The sequence below is a fragment of the Copadichromis virginalis genome, linkage group LG1, assembly GCF_057382275.1.
Source record: "Copadichromis virginalis isolate Kocher_CV1m ecotype Utaka linkage group LG1, C_Virginalis_male_GT1.1, whole genome shotgun sequence".
NCBI classification, from domain to species: Eukaryota; Metazoa; Chordata; class Actinopteri; order Cichliformes; family Cichlidae; genus Copadichromis; species Copadichromis virginalis.
Genome location: NC_140618.1, coordinates 31,500,885 through 31,520,544, shown reverse-complemented (window position 1 = coordinate 31,520,544; position 19,660 = coordinate 31,500,885). Strand labels below are relative to the sequence as shown.

At 39.9% G+C, this 19,660-nt stretch overlaps 2 protein-coding genes across 2 annotated transcripts; both read right to left on the bottom strand.

Moving 5' to 3' along the window:
* Positions 1–323: 323 nt before the first annotated feature.
* Positions 324–7,462, bottom strand: LOC146719051 (cellular retinoic acid-binding protein 1). Its single transcript, XM_085459674.1, has 4 exons — positions 7,232–7,462; positions 5,073–5,251; positions 4,724–4,837; positions 324–689 (listed from the first exon to the last, which is right to left on the bottom strand). Exons 1-4 carry the CDS (start codon positions 7,299–7,301, stop codon positions 639–641), a joined length of 414 nt encoding a protein of 137 aa, XP_085315800.1. The 5' UTR covers positions 7,302–7,462; the 3' UTR covers positions 324–638.
* A 2,966-nt stretch (positions 7,463–10,428) lies between these two features.
* Positions 10,429–19,417, bottom strand: LOC146719050 (solute carrier family 25 member 44-like). Its single transcript, XM_085459544.1, has 4 exons — positions 19,161–19,417; positions 17,751–18,419; positions 17,467–17,594; positions 10,429–11,261 (listed from the first exon to the last, which is right to left on the bottom strand). Exons 2-4 carry the CDS (start codon positions 18,376–18,378, stop codon positions 11,070–11,072), a joined length of 948 nt encoding a protein of 315 aa, XP_085315670.1. The 5' UTR covers positions 18,379–18,419; positions 19,161–19,417; the 3' UTR covers positions 10,429–11,069.
* Positions 19,418–19,660: the final 243 nt, after the last annotated feature.

Below are 19,660 nucleotides of genomic sequence, written 5' to 3'. Positions count from 1 at the left end.
AAACTAGACAATAAAAGGAAAAATGTCGCCTGGTCGGATGAGTTTCAATGGCTGGGTTGGAATCTGTTGTAAATAACGTGAAAGCATGGCTCCATTCTGCCTCCTATCAACAATTCAGGCTGTTGCTGGTGGTGTGATGGGAATATTTTATTGTATATTTTTTTGAGCACACTAGCAAGGTGTACCTAATGAAGTGGTCGTGAGTGTATATTCTCTGTCTAAAGCGACTCTCATCCACAGAACCCGAGGGTGTTCATGCTGACCTCGCTTTTAAAGCAATTACTAAATTATGCCCCCCAAGAATTCAGTGTGCTCCTTGAATATTGTTTTAAAAAATTTATTGAGGGAAAGTTTTGACACTAGCAAGTTCTTCATTACGTTTTCCCTGTAGTATTTACTATGTGGCCTACTGCTGCTGCTCTTTTTTTTGTATAAAAGAAATCATACTGAACGTTCACTTCGCTAAAAACAAAAAATATATACAAAAAAATGGCGGTAGAACTAACGTCTAATATCCTGCTAAGATAGAGACTTGCACAAAAATGTAAGATGCTATTGAAAACGGATTACTGGCAATTTCTCACACTGACAGACTATTTGCTGAGCGAACTTTGAATTTGGACAATCGTGGTCCTCTCCTATGCGCGTACGTAGATCCGTGTGCAGATCACATCATCGGCTCCAAAGATCTGAAACAAGATTTAAAAAGCAAAATTAGATTTTGTTTCTAAATTTGAGGACACATCAAAATAAAACCGCATCTTTCAGCTCTTCTTTAATACACTGTGCTTTTTACAGCCCACTTATCATCTAAAAAAACAGCAAATAAAGACCTTCTTCAGAACTGTATCTGAATGAAAGTGCAGTGTAATATGACAGGACCTTCAGCTTTCTCTATCAGTGTGGCTCATTACTGGAAAGAAAACCCTGTCTTCTAATCAATGTACTCTAATGTCAGGCAGGTGTAAGTCACTTCGGTGAAGTGTTGTTTGATTATTATTTCTTTTCTCTTTTACTCTTAGCCGCGTATTGTGTAGTAACTATGTTTCATCGTCAAAGTGCTCATCCTCTGCCGCACATCTATGGCATCATTTTTATTTTGATATTTTGCTAAAAGAGACAGATGCACAAACACTGATATCAGAATAGAGGGTGGGCGTTGGGGCGGTTGATATTGGCTGTAGGGGCGTGTGCCTGTGCGTGACAAAGCCCAGTGATTTATGGGAGTCCCTGGGGCGTAGCATTATGGCCAACTGCAGCGCTACACATCATCAATATCCCAGGCAAAGCTGTGTGGCAGGACGGCGAAGAAGCAGAGCTGTGAAAAATGAAGCCGAGGAGACTCCATCTGGCGCGTGGCGTGATGCCGAGGGAGACATTAATGGAGGTAACACCGGGGTTCATTGGCACTTCTCCACAGCGTGATCAATGAGACCAATTAACCCACATGAGGACACATACAGATCCGGAACCCCCCACCAGACAGCCTTGCAGTTTCTCCCAGCTCCTAAACCATCACAAATGAGTCGATGCAAATACTCTATTCATCTTTCCTAATCAATATTTATTGGCTTTGAAGTGAAATAAGAGGACATACGTGAGGTTCCTCATTTTTTCCCCATCTGCATTTTACACTAGACTATCCTGATTATAGTCCACTCATATTAGATGACAGTAAACGCAATGAGCCACCACATGGAGTCTTCATTAAGCTCCACTTTCATCCATCTCTCGCCTAGAGCCTCATTTCCTCATCTGCTGCACAGTGCTTTAAGTCAGCCTCATGTGTATGTTGTTGGGGTATTTTGTGTGTTTACACTAAAAGGATCAATCCTCTGTGAAGTACAAGATGGGATGTGGTTGCTTTTAGTTGTCCACAAAATGAGCTTCATGTTTACTGATGGGCAGCAGAGGAGGGTTTTGACCTTTTCCCTTATTTGGAAAAAAGAAATTAAAAAAAAAAAGCCTCAAGTGTTAATTTAATGAATTCAATGAGATAAGAGGAAAATAAATGGACGTGAAGGATTAAAAGCATGAAATATTTACAATGTCTGATTGATCTGCTTCTTATTGATGTGACGTCTTCAAATCTCTTTCCATCTGGCAAATACTCCAAAAGTGAAAGAGAATCATTGCTGACACAAAAGTAAATATTCACATTAAGGAAGCTGGAGCCACCAGATGTAAGGACGATTTGTCTGACAGAAAGGACAGCCTCACGGGGCAAAGCCAAAATGCAATGTTATTGCTTCAAACTCATTGATTTCTTGACTAAACAGTCCTCTGCAGCTGTACCCCAGACCGCTGGCCCTTGAGGAAATTACGTGAGTGTGCAAAGCAGGAGCTGGATTGTTTCACAATTATTTAACTATAGACTCTAAAGGCTGCTTTGAAGCAGCTACACTGAATTTAGCGCCATTTTGTTCAATATTTGTCTTTATCGTTCCCTTTAAAACACCCAGAAATATACACACCTTTAAATGGGATCGACTTCTGTTCTGCCCATGTGTGTACAAGTAATCCCTGTGTTTCCAAAGCTGTAGCTGTAGGCAGAACAAATGTGCATTCACAATATACTGAGACTCAGTATAATTGAGAGAGCATACCTTATATGGACAATTCTGCCTGTATTCATATTGTAGATTTATCTATAATGTTTCTCAGGGTAATGACTGTGTGGTTACAGCCATTGAGCTCATAGCCCAATTCATATTGTAGGTTTTATTTTACAGTCTATTTTATCTCTCATTATTATCTGCTCCAACATCAGATCTTCACATCTAAACAATCCATTAGCTGAGATGAAATATGTAGGCGTTTTGCTTAAGTTACTGACAGCAGGGAATCTGTCTGATCTCCCCCTTCCCACCGGTATCACACATAAAGTCATGATCTTTTCTTTGAAAAATCACATTTTTCTCCAGTGATTCATTCCCACATGCCTATTAGGTTACAGTCCATCAATCCAACGTGGACAGACATGCACGCCCTCATCTTGAATAAAAACAGACTTGGCCCGTTCAAAGCTTTTTGTTACGCCTTTGAAAACCTGCATTCAATCCAAATAGCAGGCCATCTCAAAGGTTTTCATGATTGCCTCTCTGCAGAGTCACAGCCAGTAAAGAGGAGCTCTCCATCAAAGCCAAACTGGACACAGCTTTGTTGTCCATCTGGCCAATAAACCCCAGGACCAGATGTTTACAGGAAAACTGCTTTGTGTTAGTGATTTCAGATTGCCAGGGACGGGAGGGAGAAGTGTTTCTGATAGAATGTATGGCAGTGAAATCTTAATTTGCCCCTTTGAAATATACAGTAAGTATGTGATATTTGAGTATATGAGTATACGATTATTTGTATCTATCTGAAAGGAAGAAGAAAAGAACAGTTTTGGTTTTAGGTAAACCGTTCTGGGTGGCTTTTGTTTTGTCCTTGATGCACATACATCATTAGTCATGCATCATTATAATGGGATGTCTTAAAGACACACCCTTCTAAAGGGAAAATGAGGAATGGATGGTTTCTCCAACTAACCATGGGAGCTTAACCTCTTAAGCCCCAAGCCTACCTGATCTCCTGCCTTTTGCCCCTGTATCAGGGGGCGTTGGGGCTTAAAAGGTTAAAGACATTTCCCATGAACTACACAGTATTTTAGAAAACTGGTAAAAAAAATTGTACATCTGGTGTCACCACCCATTTCTGAACTCCCTTGACCATCTGCCCGGTTTGGGCTTCTGCTCTGTTTTTCTGTGGAAAATGACTACTTTCTGAGAGCTGAATAAAAAGATTGATACTATTGTTAACTGTATATACTGATTTTCATAATAGAGCTACTAATTGTTTTTACTATTAACAGATTGATCTGTTGGACTTCTGGGTAGTCCCCAAAGTCAGAGCTAACAGCTTTGGATGATTTGTTTACTCTAATCAACGCAAAAGCCAATTATATACAGCATGGTATCAAAAAGGACCAAAGGTAAAGTCTGGCCACCTCATATCCTCTTTGACTCTAGAATACTTTGGTACAGAGAGGAGTTCATGGTCCACTCTGGGACTATAAGGTGCCCAGATCATCACCCCTCCACCACTGTGCTTGACAGTTAAATGTGTTTATGAGTTTTTGATGGTTTGAGTTTTACCAAATGTGGCGCTGTGGATCATGGCCAAACAACTCCACTTTTTTTATTTGTCCAATGGACATTGTTCCAGAAGAGAGAAGAGGCTTTCACCTGGCAACCCTTTCATGCAAAAGCAATACAAAAACCATAATGCCAAATTTCTGCTTTCATAGAAGTGCTCACACTTGCTAATATTTAGCCAGTCATGCTCATTTGATCGGCAGAATCTGACTGCTACTTTCCCTCTGAAATCCTATGAAAGCAGCAAGAGTGTACTTAGTTTTTTACAACTGCATTTTCATATACAGTCTGTGATAGAGGTAAATATTAACCTTCTAACTCTTGTGAAAAAACTCTCAAAATGGTAAACTATTCCTTTAAGAAAAATGTTTTGCTGAACTATTTGAACTGTGGTTTTGATTTTTAAAGCACCCATGTGAATAAAGACCTCCAAATTTGACAAATTTGAATTTTCTTCTACAATGAAAAACAAATGTGATCATCTCAAAAAAGACAAATGCCCATAGTATAATGCATTCCCTATACTCCACAGCTGCACACACTGTCGCCACATTTCAAGTTAGAGTATAAACTTAAAAATTACTCACCAATATCAGTTCATCCCCTTTGAGTTCTCGGCTCCAGAAGGTCTTTGGGCCGTTCCCGCTCAGAAGAGTCTGTTTGCTGTAAATCTTGTTTTCCGTTTCCCAAGTGGCCAAACTCTGTCGAAAAGCATAATTTTATTGAGTTTCCTGTATTTCATCACTTTGGCTTCACCTGGCTGTTAGCACAGATGTGAGGGTTGTTTATCTATGTCTGTCACACTAATGTCTTGGTTTTTTTTACTACTTCCTGTCACTTTTAAGGCTTTGCAGTTTGTTTGTTTTCCCCCCAGCATCCATAGCTTCAGCATAGGTACATTTCAGAGTTCAAATTTTGACAGGTCAATTCACTTACCTTACACTTTCTGCCATCCACTGTCTCCTCATTAAACTCTTCGCCAATACAGAAGTTGATCTCCGTGGTGCGCACTGTGGTTGAAGTCTTGATGTAGAAGTGCTCTCCGTTCTGTCTTATCTCCACATGGGGCTTGGATGCGGCTGCCACGGCTACCTTCCTCAGCATGGCATTTACACCTGAAAGCATGCACCAATTTCCCAATGAGGCACTTTGTGGCTCACCTATCTCCACAGCCAGTCATACAAGTCCTCCAAGGAAGTCCTCCTCTGCCTGCTCCACTCTGTGTGTAGGGGGAGGGGCACACACAGGCTTTTTGGTTGGCTATCTTTGTGATGACCTTCACTGAAATCAGTGTCAGTGAAGAAACTGCCAATCAGTGCCATAGTCTTTGTATAATTCATGGTTCTGTTATTTATTCGTTTGTGTTTTTGAATGTTGCTTCTTTAATTATTTTTTTATTTTAATCTTTAGTTGTAATTCTCAATCGTTTATTTTTTAAGTACCTTCTGTGCTGCCTTATGTCTGGTTATCATTGCCTGTGTGAGTTTGGTCCAGGTCTTTTCTTTCTTTTTATTTTGTAGTTTAGATCCTCCTGTGGTTTTCTGTGTTTCTTATTTTCCTCCTTTGCTCTTTTCCCACCATTGTTCGTGTCTAAGTTCACCATCTCTTATTACTTTTCCCTCATTTTGTGTGTTTACTTTAGTGTGTTTTTGCTGTAGCCTCTGTCAGGTTTTCGTTGCGTGCTCTGTTTTCTCTCTGTGTTTGAGATTCATCTTATTTGCCAATTTGTTTTTGTTTTTTATGCTTTTGTTGTCCAGTAATTTGTAAAACCTGGTTTTCAATATAACTTTTTCAGCTCTTCTATCCTCTACATTTAACTATTAAATCTAAATGCCACACCCCTACATAGTTCTAACCTAGTGTTCTTTTTAACCTGAAAAACTAGGTTTTAACTCTAAAACAGGCCTTAAGAAAGAGAACCAGGCAGAAAGGTCCATCTTTGACAGAATCCCTCATGACACTGATGGTCTAAAACTCTATTTGGTACCAAGTGGTTTTATTTATTTTATTGTTTTGTTCGCAGCTGTCCTCTTTTCGAAAAAGAAAACATAACTGTAGTATGATTGTACCTATAAAAACATGGTTACACTCTCTGCACAACTACAGCACATAACAGTGGTGTTCCATAAGGAGAGCATCTATTAAAGCAAAGTGATCTCTGTCCTTGCATATCTGCTTTATTGTCCCTGCTTGCCTTTGTTTAGAAGTCACCCCATGCCACTGATATATACATACATTAAAGTGTGTCAATGAGCCTGTAGAGGACTAAATGAATACATTTTGGATATCTACTTCTTACTGCTTTCTCTATATTCTATTGTCTGGTGTTGACTTGTCACCTTACATTTTTTCTGCTCCCCTCTAGGGCCAAAAAGATGGTAAGAAAAATATCTGAGCTCATGTTTCTAAGTAAAGGTAGAAGATGCCTGTCCCATCTATCTCAGTCAAACGAAAAGTCATCACCTTTTAGCTGTCGGGAGAAGATGTTAGAGTCTAAACTTGATGGTTTAATTATTTAATAATCGGAGCGTTCAGCGTGTACAACTGAGATTTTTATCACCAGATGTTGTCAATTTTGAGAGTGCAGTGCCAATGTGATGACATGGAGGAATGCTTATTTGATTTGTTTAGCTGTCCTGCAATACGTGATAGATTCTGTCTTTCAAATTAGTGGAAAAACCATTAACCAGATCTGTTGAAGTGCAAACAGTCAGATGACAGAATTCTTCAGCCTGTTTCCACTCAAGTGCACCTCTAGAGCTTAAGTGCGGTGTTTGTTCCAGTGTTAAATTTGTCTCCTGTCACTATATTTTCCAATTAAAAAAAATAAACAGCAAGTACCAGACTAAAATTAGGCATATGTGGATTAGCAAATGACTTCTATTTGTATCAATTTAAACAGCCTTTTGTTTTTTTACATTTATAAACCACAATTTCACTGAACTTGCCTTTATTTCAAAGTAATGCATTTCAATTTAATTGGGGTAATAAAAGATAATAACCCACTAACTAGAATACTGAATTTTCAGTTATGTTTGAAATAAACCTTTGAATAAACTCACACCTTAAGGTAAGAAAGAGTCATTTGTCCTCACCCAAAGCTTTGAGAAGCTCGTCGAAGTTCTCGCTGCTTTTCATTTTCCAGGTGCCTGTGAAATTCTGCATTTTGTGCGGTTTTGATTGTGTGTCAGCCGAACGCCTCCTTTCTTCTGTCTCCTCTGCTGCCTTTCTTCAGGCTTTCTCTCTCCGCTTCTCTCCGTCTGTCCCTGTGCTCCCTCCCTTTCTCCTCCCTATGTGTAATGATCCCTCATGGCAGACCAAACCCCCTCGACCTCTGCCTCCTCTCCCCCTCAACAGACACATTTATACACCTACACACACACACACACACATATCTCTGATGGTTTGTTCTGATTAGAGAATTCTTTTCATGACCTCAAACTGCTGTTTAGTTTCAAGGTTTTCAGGTCTCATCTCATCTGCAGTGGAAATAAATTCAAATCTTTTTCGCTAAATTTCTCAGAGCTGATTAAACAAAGAGCGCTATCATGTACTGAATAGCAAATCCGATTTTAAAGGATGTGTTTGAAGTAGCAGAAATCGTGTTTTTGCTTAGTTTTTGAGTAGTTGGAGGGGTTTCCACCTCTACAGAGGTGAACGTGGTGCGTTATAAGTTGTTTTCTGGATTTGTTACAAGACAATAAAAGCTGTCCATATGAAGACACTGTTTCCCAAATTTTAACACCTATGTGGAGTTCCCTTGCAGAAGCAGTGTCACAATCTGTTGCATGACCTTTATTTTTGCTTGAAATGAGGACTGATTGAATTAGGACCCCCATCTTATGTCTCCCTTCTGTTTGTTAGGCTGCAAAGGAATCACTTTACAGTATAAGGTGGAGAGGAGAAAAGATTACAGCGGTCTTCTAAAGATGAAATTTTCATCCACACAATGAACACATCATCATCTCATCACTTTCGCTGAAGATGAGACATAGACTTATGTAATAAAACTCCTTTGTGGTCACTATTTGCCCTCTCTTCACATATCAAACAACATTCTTGTGTAATCGTCTTTTCAATACCACGCTCATGTGGATGCTTTCAGTGCACCACACACCCTACACAGCTTCCACCAATACATCCCATGAGAATGAGGGGCCCTCCCTTTAACCCTGGCCAAGTCAGATTTGTTCTCCGTCTGACGGCCCCTCATCAATCTTTTTGACAAAATGCCTCCCAGACATGGCTTGATAATTAATGTATAGCTCAGAACAGGGAGCACTCTGTCATCCCACCAGGAAGTGTCAGCTCAAAGGAGGCCTCTGCCGTCTTCACTCGGCCTCCTTGTTTGTTTCATTCATCAGTAGATTTGTCCGTTGGTCTCTGGGTGGCTTTATTTTCAAAGGGAAAGTGAACGTTTTGTTTGGCATAGAGAGACAGTTGGAGGATGTGTGACAGGCTCAGAGGGAAGAGTGTACGCTGTAAGAGCATTGCCTTTTGCCATCTGTTGTCCAGCTCATGCAAATTGAGCTTTTTAACGTACGTGTCAGTTGCGTTGGTGCTGCAATCTGTTTAATCTGATCTTAAAGAGTCAGGGTTTTTCACTCGTGTAGGTCTCCAGTGACCTTTCTGAAGAACTGAGAACGTGTGACTGTACACTAGCACTTTTATTATTATGATAACAAGGATTCCAGTCTTCACACTAAAATATTTGCAAAGCTATTCTATTGGGAATAACACCATTTAAACCCAGTGGACTTTGCAAAGTAGATCCTTTCATCTCATTATCTAACTAACATAATGAGATATGACCTTTGGTGCCAGAGCGTCACCTTGGATAAGATCTATGGATGCCTTACGGTTAGGTGAACATCAAGGAAACACATTGTCCCATCAGACCCTCTTATCTGCACGTTGAACTCCCCGAGGACCGTACACAGGAATGCACAATATTGACATGCACCCTCATTACAATAATAATTAAAAAGATTTTAATCTCAGTGAGATTATTTCCTTGAATAACTAAGATAAAAAACAATAACAACACTAAAGCCAACACTGAAACTAATCAAAAATTAAACTGGAAATAAATAAAAACTGAACAGAAACAAGAAAACCCAATATGGAAACTACTGGATTAAAAGCAAAGTCAAAGATTCAAGTAGAAACACCCCCCCCCCCAAAAAGAAAAAACTATAATAACTGACAGACTCCTTTTTATAGCTCTTATGTTTTATTGAACAAATACCTGAAGACACACTGACACATGATATGAACCCAGGTGTATTCTGCGTGACATAATCAGGTTTAGATTTACAGTAAAAGACAAAAATATATCACTTTCATTAGTCACTCGAGGCTGCATAAATGAAAATGGGGAAAAAAGTATTAATCTTAAAAAACCATTTTGCATGAATTCCCAGCTCATCCATATGGAGTCTTAGTTTTGGTTCATTCCAAAGTCCAACTGGGATCCCATGAGTTATTCCAACACAGCAGACGTACGCGTAACTTAACACATGGACAGTTATGGCTCCACCTAAACGTTTAGACACGTTACCTTCGCCTGTCTTAGAATCCTTTCTACAATCTGACCATTTCAGATTATTTAAAATAAATGTTTTGTTTTGTAATTGACTACCTTCTACAAAGTGCAACTAAAAACACCTCTGTGAGCCCAAAGTTACTCCTCTTAAGCAAATGTTAGTCACCATATTCCCCAAAAGAAAATAAACCTGAAAAAATAATAATTTAGGTCTTTTTAAAATTCACACAGCTTAGAGGAAACATACAAATACATTGTGCTGAAATGGACAAAGCATTCACATTATTGCACATATACTGTCACAATAGCGAAACAGCAGTTAGTTCACAACCAGGTTAGAGTCACAGCCCGAGCATAATGGAAAGATTTCACTTGTAGTCGCCTTCCTGTTAGATAACAAAACACTAAATGAGCCTTTTACTAACCAGCTTGATCACAGTGATATTTTCAACACTGCTAATAAAACCCCTCAGTAAAGTCAGTAAAAAGTGTAAATAAAACATTATACGGTATATGTACCATGTTTTGGATCGTGTCAAGTGCATGAGGACTTTGAATCAAAATAAAAATCTGTCACATTGTAGATTCTAAAGTGAAATGTTTGAATGCAACCTGGCTGATGCACACAGCTTTAAAAAGCATTCGCATTAAAAAGGCAGGTTTTAAAAAAACAACAACAAAAAAAGGCCAAGAAAAAGGAACTTCAAACGGAGATAAAAGCCAGTCTGGTGAACATAAGGACACAAACACTTGGGAAAGATTTATTTACTGCTGATGTGAATGCGTCATCGCCAGTTAAATGAACTTCATCCAAACCATCATCAAAACACATCTTGGCTTTTTTTAGAAGAGCACAAACACAGGTTACTACAGTAACCATCTGGTTATTCACACAAACGATCAAACATAACTGTCAGCAATCAACTCTCCACAGCAAAGGTCCTCAAACAAGACTTTCAATCATCAAAATGCCAACACATGAGGATCAAATATATAAAGTAAATATATAAAGTAAGTCCCATTAGGCTGCATTATCTTCCATGCCCTCGCCATTACTGAAACAAAATGGCATCACCCCTTTAATTCGTACCAAACAGCAGCAGGTTCTGTTAATCGGCAACACATAAAAACTGTAAACCTGGTTAATATTCTTAATAACCAGGTAATTCATGTTAAGGTTACTGGTTTGTTTGTTTGAAGTTGGTTTGAAGTTTGAAGATTAGAATTCACAGTGTGTATTTAAATTACTCCATTTTGACCCCAGGGCTGTTAAATGCAATTAAAGCAAATCCTTTTTCACTCAGTACTTACACACAAAGTCTAAATTAGGGTTGAGGGCTACAAGTGGCACAACAAACTGGTCCTTATATTGTCTCTCCAGATATCTTCTACCAGTGTCTTGAATCCACCAGCTCTGGTCGCAAACTCAGTTTCTTTAGTGTCTCATAGCCAACCACCATGACGATGGCGGTGGGTGTGGATGAAATGATGCGTGCAGACAGTCCTTTGGTCAATCCCCAGAAGCCCTCCTCTTTGATCAGCTCCCTGAACGTCTCAATGATGGAGTTCCTCCCTTCAACCTAAACACATACAAATCCCATTACCATTTAGAACCACACAAACATCACAGCTAAGAGTAGGGCTGGGTAATGTGTTTAATCTAGTCAGTCAAGGCAAACATTTCCTTATTTTCGTTTAGTAATGTAATATTTACGCTTTAAGGGAGAAACTGCGAGTTAGTTCAAAAAAAATAAAAAAATAAAATTGTGAGTCATTGTCAAAATAAAGTTTTACTCTTTGGTCATGTTTTTTTTTTGTTTGTTTGTTTGTTTTACAAGCTGGACCTGGGCCCTGTTTCAGGAAGCCGGTTTAGAAAACTCAGAGTGAAAAACGATACTCAGGGTTGAGTAACCCCGAACTGTCCAACTCGGAATATTCGGTTTCAGAAAGGCTGATAACAATTAGTTCAGTCAACGCGGAGTTGCTTTAACCCCAAGTTAAGCGCACGCACGAGGATACATAAAGCCCTGATTAGTGGAGCACAGATTGAGCGAGTCACCATGGAGACGGAGGGAAAGAAGGCGCGGTCAATGTATTTTACAGCGCTTGAGGCCGAAATTCTGATGGCAGCATATGCCGATAACATGCAAATTTTTCGGAAAAAAAGTAACACAGCCTCAGCTGCAAAAGAAAGGGAGCATGCATGGCAAAACAAAGCCGACAGAGTCGATGCGTGAGTGTTAATTTAAACATTGATCTAGGGATTTCCACCCATTTAACACGTTATTTCATTTCATTTTATTTTATTTTATTTTGTATTTCATACATTTGATTTTGTGATGTGATGTGAGCGCAGGTGCAACCCAACAGGCCCCAAACGTTCCTGGCAGCAAGTAAAAATGAAATATAAAAATATAGTCCAAACAGGTAAGGTGTAATTGTATTATGAGCCATAGTGCTTGGTCTGTTTGTCCGATGTAAATCAATTGCAGTTAGAGGCTACATTAATTTCCCCTCTGTAAGCACTTATTGAAATTATCTGAGCACATTACAAGTACAGATTTGCTTACTCTGTATGCTCAAATGTGACCCGTTATAGCCAACAGAAAAAAAAGCGGAGGCCCGAAAAACAGGTGGGGGTCCTCCACCACCACCACTCACAGAGGCTGAGCAGTTGGCTTCCACATTTGTGATAATGTTGGCAGCATCACATATGATCTTCACAGTGCAGAGAACACAAATTAGCATCCATTACTATAATGAAATAATTTATTAGTTTGAAATGCTACAGGGAACTATGTACCTGTACATTAATGCTGTGGAAAGACTTCCTGTTCACATAGTCTCCTTCATTTACTGAAGGAGCAATGATTGGAATGTGAGTGCCATCTATACAGCCAATCACGCCTGGGAACCGTGAGAATAAATGCAAAATGTAAGTAGTAGTTCAAGTATCACCACATCATGAATTAAGTTTCGTTCATCCTGATACCTGCAATTTTGTGGCATCCCTCTTTGATGAATCTTGTGGGTCTGTGACCGGGGAACACCACAAACGAGTACAGGAGACGTTTCAGTGCAACTGTAACATTCCTGACTGCCCGACAGACGGTAGCCTTGGAAACGTGCTCAGCGTCACCAATATTATACAGAAAGCTCCCGTTTGCAAAAAACCGAAGTGCAATACAAATAATATGTACAGAACTGAGAGAATGTCGGCGATGTGTCACATGAGCAATATTAGGCCTGAGGATGTTATTCAAATAAATTGTAGATTGTGCTGAAAAACGGTAACGTTCACACAGAAAATCATCAGGAAATGATAAAATGTCCAAACGCGCTCTAATCACTCTCTCCCGGCGGAGAGCTCTGCGGAGAATTTGGGCTTCAACATCTGCTGGCTCTTCAAGGAAGGAGCACGCCATGTCTGACACTTCCTACAGTCAGGTTTCCGACAAAGAGGCGGAGAAGGTCAGGGTTAGTTAAAGTAAACCTGCTAGGGGGCAGGTTAGCTTCACGGAGTGTGTCGTCATAGTAACTCACTCAGAATTAATCTAAACTCGCTTTGTGAAACCGAAAACCCAGAGTTTTCGTTAACTCAGGGTATACTTACTCAGAGTTTGCACTAAACCGGCTTCCTGAAATAGGGCCCTGGTCTTGAAGTAAGGGCTACCAGATCATCTATGGTTTAGAGAGAACTTAAAGAAGAATAGCACCGATCCAAAATAAATAAATAAATAAATGACATTTCCTGATCATGTTTGACTCAAATGAGACCATCCATTAAAGGGTGGTGGAGGGGGACGACGCCTCGGACAGGTTGCCAATTTGTCACTGGGCTAATAGCTGATTTTGACTTCTGCATTGAAACATCACTGTAGGTATGTCATAACCACAAACACCTCTGAAACTCTACACTATCACCCATGGCATAACCCGACATGACATGCACCTCTCTGGAAATGTAACTACACGTCACATCAATGGAGCAACCAGTGTAATCGGCCTTTTCTGTACTTTCGATCCCTCCTGTGCATTTCTGGCTACATTTTCTCTGCAGTTCTTCAGTTTATCAGTGACAGAACCATCACCACCTCACCTAATAATCACAGCATTATTTATAATGACTTTATAGATTTGTTTCTATCAAGGCTGCCATCGCATATAAGACACCTGGACATAATTACAAGGTGGTTAACACCCGCAGGTATGAATGCTGGTAACAGCCTCGGCCACATGTGTACGTTACATCACAGACTCTACAAGGATTCAACTGTAACACACACACCCAGACAACTCTTCACATTTACACTTACAGCCAATTTATAACTACTATTTATGCTAGCATGGGTGTTTTTGGACTGTGGCAAGGCAGCCATGTGGGCAAGAAGGCCACATAAGCACAGAGGGAACATGCAAGCTTCACATAGAAATGTGCAGTTGACTTATGCACATGAACTCTTGACTTCAAACAAGTGGATTGTGTTGGACTCTGTTGTGTATATAAAATGTTTATGTTTGTTTAGTGTAACACTGAGGGCCGTGGGAGCGCTGCAATTTAAAATTCCTGTGTATAATCTGTACATATGGTTTTTGAAGATAAAGCTAACTTTGACTTTAGTGCCATTTTTTGCAACACATTCAACTTGCTATACATAAATATAACTTCTATATCCTAAATTTTAATCATATGTTTGCAATAAGTCCAGAGAGACTAAATAAATTGCTTAAAAGTGCAACAGACCACCAAAAAGCTTAAAATGTTTTTTTAAACACATTATTCATAACTTCATTTTGAGGTACTCTTGCTATAACCTGCAGCAAAAATGAAAATAAATGTATATTGTGGCCAATATGCAAAACGTATGCATGCACATCAACACAGACCATTTCCAAAAGTGCATTCAAACTTCTAAGGCACAAAAGTCAAACATGACTTTTTAATAACACAAGTGAAGCTGTGATAAGCCTTGGAGAGGGAAAAAAGGGGGGGAGGAATTACATCTTTTTGTTTTCGCAGTTATTGGCACTCATGAAAACATTTAACAGTTTATGATGAAAACGTGGTGATATATATTGCGACACAGGAAGCGCTGTGAACAGCTGATCATATTGATAAAACACCTGCATCAGCATTATAATGTTTTTGTTGTTGCACATGCTTTTCACGTGATTGACATTAGCAGAAGGAAACAGCGGTCTGGGACACGCTGAAGGCACGATATAAGCACAACTCCTGGAGTTTTATATGCAAAAAAAATAATGCTCTAACTTATTTGGTTGCATTTCTACCAGCATTTAAAAATGGATATGCAAAGCTGGAAGCACAGGCAATCCTGCTGGTGATAAAGAATAGGAAGGGTCATTTTCACACAGACTTCTTTTTGCAACCAAAGGTGCCACCACCTGTATGCCATTCGACAGGAAGCAGTTTTCCCTTATATACAGTCTATACTTCCAACATTTGTATTTGGTGAGAAATATAATAGCTTACCTGGACTTGGGGCTGCTCGATTATGGCAAAAATTATAATCACGATTATTTTCACTGAAATTGAGATCTCGATTATTTGACGATATTTATTTAACCCTTTAAGACCTACTATAGAACCAAGTCCACCAGAGCTTATATTATTTTTTTTTACATGCTGTAGTGCCATTTCAAGTGAGCATTTCAAGTTGCTATACATCAATACAACTGTTATAGCCCATATTTTAATAATATGTATGCATTAAGTCCATAGTAATTACATTAATTGCAAAAAAGTGCAATAAACTACAAAAAAATTGAAAATCACTTTTGTTTGGTTTTTTTTTTACATATATTTCTACTTGGGGAAATTTAAGAGGCTTATCCCTCAAAACTTTAAATACAAAAAAGTTGCAAAAAATAGTTTACAACAACAGGAAATTTATTTTGAGTGTCTTCATAGTTTTATTTTGGAGATACAGCAATTTCTATATACTGCAGGAAAAACAAACATATGATGAAAATTTGCAAAGAAAACAGCATATCCATCAAAATTTTAAAAATTTCCAGCAGTGCAATTCGAGTTCTAAGCATCCCAGAAACTATTCAGAAAAGTATAGAGTCAAACATGACCTATAAAAACACCAGTATATGCTTTTAAGGCCTACAAGTAAAAAACTACATTTCCTGCGAAAATGACGTCACTTCCGGTTTCGGACAGGAAATGGCAGACATGCGATAGTTCGCTCTGACGTCTGTTTCAATGTGGGAAGTGTTATGAACAGCTGATCAGATCGGCAAAGCCTGTTTCTGGAATAGGGCTTTGGAGCGTGATGTCACGGGGGTGGGCGTGGAAAGGATTTTGGCCCGATCCGCCATTTTGGGGGTCTAAGTAAGGAGCGAAAGCATAGCCATGGTTCGTACTTGCTGTGTGCTCGGTTGCAATGTTCGATCTTACGACCGGCACGGGAATAAGTTTGGATTGTCTTTTTATGCTTTCCCAACCTGGAAGCAACATGAAGGAGCTCATGTATCGGATATTACCAAACGAAGGCGTCTAGCCTCGATAGCAGCCGTGAGACGAGCTGATATCAAGTTCTGTTACGTCTCCAGATATCAGCTGGTGTGCTCAAGACATTTTCATTCCGGTAAGTTCTAAATATGTTCACATCACACTTTATAGCTGAATAATATTATCGTTGGTGGTCTCGGAAGTTATAGAAATTGCAATCAAACATCGAATGGAGTGACTTTGCAGACATATGTGCTATGTAAAGATTCGCAGGAGGAGACAGGGAGGACACAAATTGGCGTTAATAATTTGCCCAATTATCAATGTGTTAATTTGCATCTACTTTACAATTATGGGCACATAATATGATAACGATATTTTAGCAGTTTAATGATAAATGTATAACATTAATTATGGTGGGGGGTGGAAAATGGCTATTTCACTCGATGCACTCCAGCTGACTTACCTTGGTATGAATGATGACGTACTCAGAGTTTGGCGGCTTGAAAATAGCCAAATCTTGCACCCAGCCATTTGTAAATTGGATATGCGCCTCCAGTGACTTGTAATTACGAAACTGGTTCGCAGTGTAAGCGCTTACTCCACAAACAAGATAGGTGAAGATATCGGGGTAGGACAGTGGCGGCAAGTCGTCTGGGTCTTTACTCCACTGCCGTATTTCATATGGGTCCAGATTTGCGATGCACTCTATTTTTTTCAAATACCGCTGCTTCGCGCATATGCAAAACAAATTATTGCGCTAGCTTACGCGGTTCTGGTTCTACAGGGATTTAAAGGGTTAACAATAACAATGTATTGAATAATGACTTTAAAAAATAATATAAAATAGTGTGCAAATACTGATAACAGTGCAAATGTTTGCAATATAAAAAATAAATGAAAAATGTAAACCTCTATGTTTAGTGAACTTTGCAGTGTTGCTCTGTGGTGCAGCTACGACACTGTAGCAAAGTTTACACACTATGTCTACTTGATCCACGTCTGACTCCGCGAACCCACAATGTTTCCACACCACTGAAGTTTTTTTTTACCTCTCTTTTCAACCACCGGCAGTCACTCTCCTCTCCGAATAACTTCTGCTTAGCTTTCCGAGCTTCCCTTGGGTCCTCTTAATTGTTGTGACGCGTGTTCAAAATGCAGAGAGGTGCGCTCGATTTGCCACACGGAGCAGCGCGAGAGTAAAGCACGAGGGAGGGGCTAATAATCGGCTCAGTCATTTTTAATGATCGTTGAAAGCCCAGATTGTAATCGTGATTAAAATTCGATTAATTGAGCAGCCCTACCTGGACTCGGGCTCTGACCACATCCATTGGATTGGTGACAGTAGAGGCAGTAGCAGCAGCTAGTGGTCCAGCCATGGCTTGTAAGATCAGATGAGGACAGTCGCTGGGAGCCAGTTTAGAGAGTTGCTCTGCAGAACATTACACATGCAGATATGGTATTAATCACATGTTGAGGCCATGAAGCATTCATTCACACTACAAATTTACTAAAATAATGAAGACACAAAAGATAAGACAGACTTACAGCCTCAAAGTCAAGAAACTGCACTATAGCTTCCACTTACCAGCATAAAAGTGATAGAAAGGCCACCACACAGCACTGTTCGGTATATAGGTGAGTAAAGAAGCCACATATCCCCTGTAGAAACCCCTAAACCCATCAGCAGCAAAAATCTGGGCAATAATGTTCCTGGTTTGGCCAAACACTTTCTTTGGCTTTCCAGTCTCAGTGTTTGAGTCAAGCCGAAAGCGTGTGAGGTGCTGCCCTTGGCCCTGCATCATCAGCTGCTGAGATATGACGTCAATGGGAACAGTGATGCTCTGAGCGACCAGGGAGGCCGAGCCCCCTGCCACCAGTGACTTGACGGTGTTGTCCTCTGAATACTGCGAAACGTACTTCCTCACCAGCTCATAGGTGGTTATGTACGCTTGGCCTGAGATGAGGGTGAAGGTGTTGACCATGAAGCCACGATACAGGCCTCGTACGCCCTCCACCCGCAGGATCTTGAAGAAGGCATCGAAGGTGCCGCCATAGAGTGACTTGCCCTTCTGCACTTGTAGTCGAGTCCGGATCAGAGTGGCCGGGTAGACTGTGGCCCGGATTGTCATAGTCATGAACAACCCGAAGGAGTAGAACTTCTTTTTGTCGAGGTCCTCCCATTCGATGATCTGGATGTTCCTTTTCTGCTGCATCCTGACAGCTGTAGGTGCCCCCTCATCAGACGGATTCTTGTCTAACACACGGAGGGAAAAAAAAGGAAAGAAAACAGAACTGTCTTTAAAGTGGCAGCTAAAAGAAACTGTGTGGGGGGGTTTTTTATATTCAAAATGAAAAACTGGCAAACATTTTGTGTTCTGAAACTCTTTTAGACACTGTATTCTGGAGATGAAGGGCAAGTGCAGAAACTTCATGAAAATCCTCCTGGATGCAATAATAACCTCTCCAATTTAGGCAATCTTGTACCATTTTGTCATTCCTAATATTACCTAAATATATTACGAAATGCCTTTAATACAAAACTGGTTGTTACTTCTCCTTGAGCAGTAATGTTTAACTTACATCCAGTTATCTACGAATGAGTTCAAGGGTCATGCTGACACTAGCAAATCAAAGCTAAAAGGCTGTTTCTAAAGAAATAAGTGTCTTAAGTAAAAACTGTACTATCATGCTCTTACAAATGTCTGATTATATATGTACACATTATAGGAGAATGTAGCTGACCCCGGTATCAGAGGACACCGCGTTTCTGAGTAAACGTGGAGTCAACTGAAGCGCCAGTGTTTCAGCTGAAAACAACACGTAAACCTAATATAGCAACTAACACACTGAGCAAGCCAAGAGCTTCACAAAACGTGCCAGTTGCCACCTACTGGTTTAGCGTTGTTAGCTAACATATTTTAGCTTAAGCCGCGCTAGCCCCGGGGTAAACGATGTTAGCATTGGTTGAACGTTAACTAGCTTCGTGACTGCTTACCTATTCGGACATGTGTTTATTTCAGAGTCATCTGCTTAGTGTAAGTCGAGCATGAAACATCGCGTCAACAAACGACTGGGAATGTGTAACTAAAGCTAGCGTGGGTGAAAGACAAGAAAACACGGAGTTGGCTAACTTCCAAGCTAGTCGGCTAACTCTCCGAGATCTTCCTGCTCCCATTCAAACGCCATGCTGTTCAAACAGCCAATCACATGCAAAGTGTCTTCTTCGCTTTCTTTTACTTTACGCTTCCGGATATTTCAGCTGTCTCGTTACTGTCGCGCACCACCAGGGCTGGAGTAGTAAATGTATTTCAGCAAGTTCAAGAGGCAAGAAAGGGCAACTTACCCGAATTTTGTTTTGAATATATACTTTATCAGGGCCCAGTTTCTGATATTAGTTTAAGTAGCGTTTATTATAGTGAACGCGACTTGGTTTAATTTATTGACCATCCATGGTATAAAATATGTTCCTAAGGATATTATAATCTTGGTGTTCCA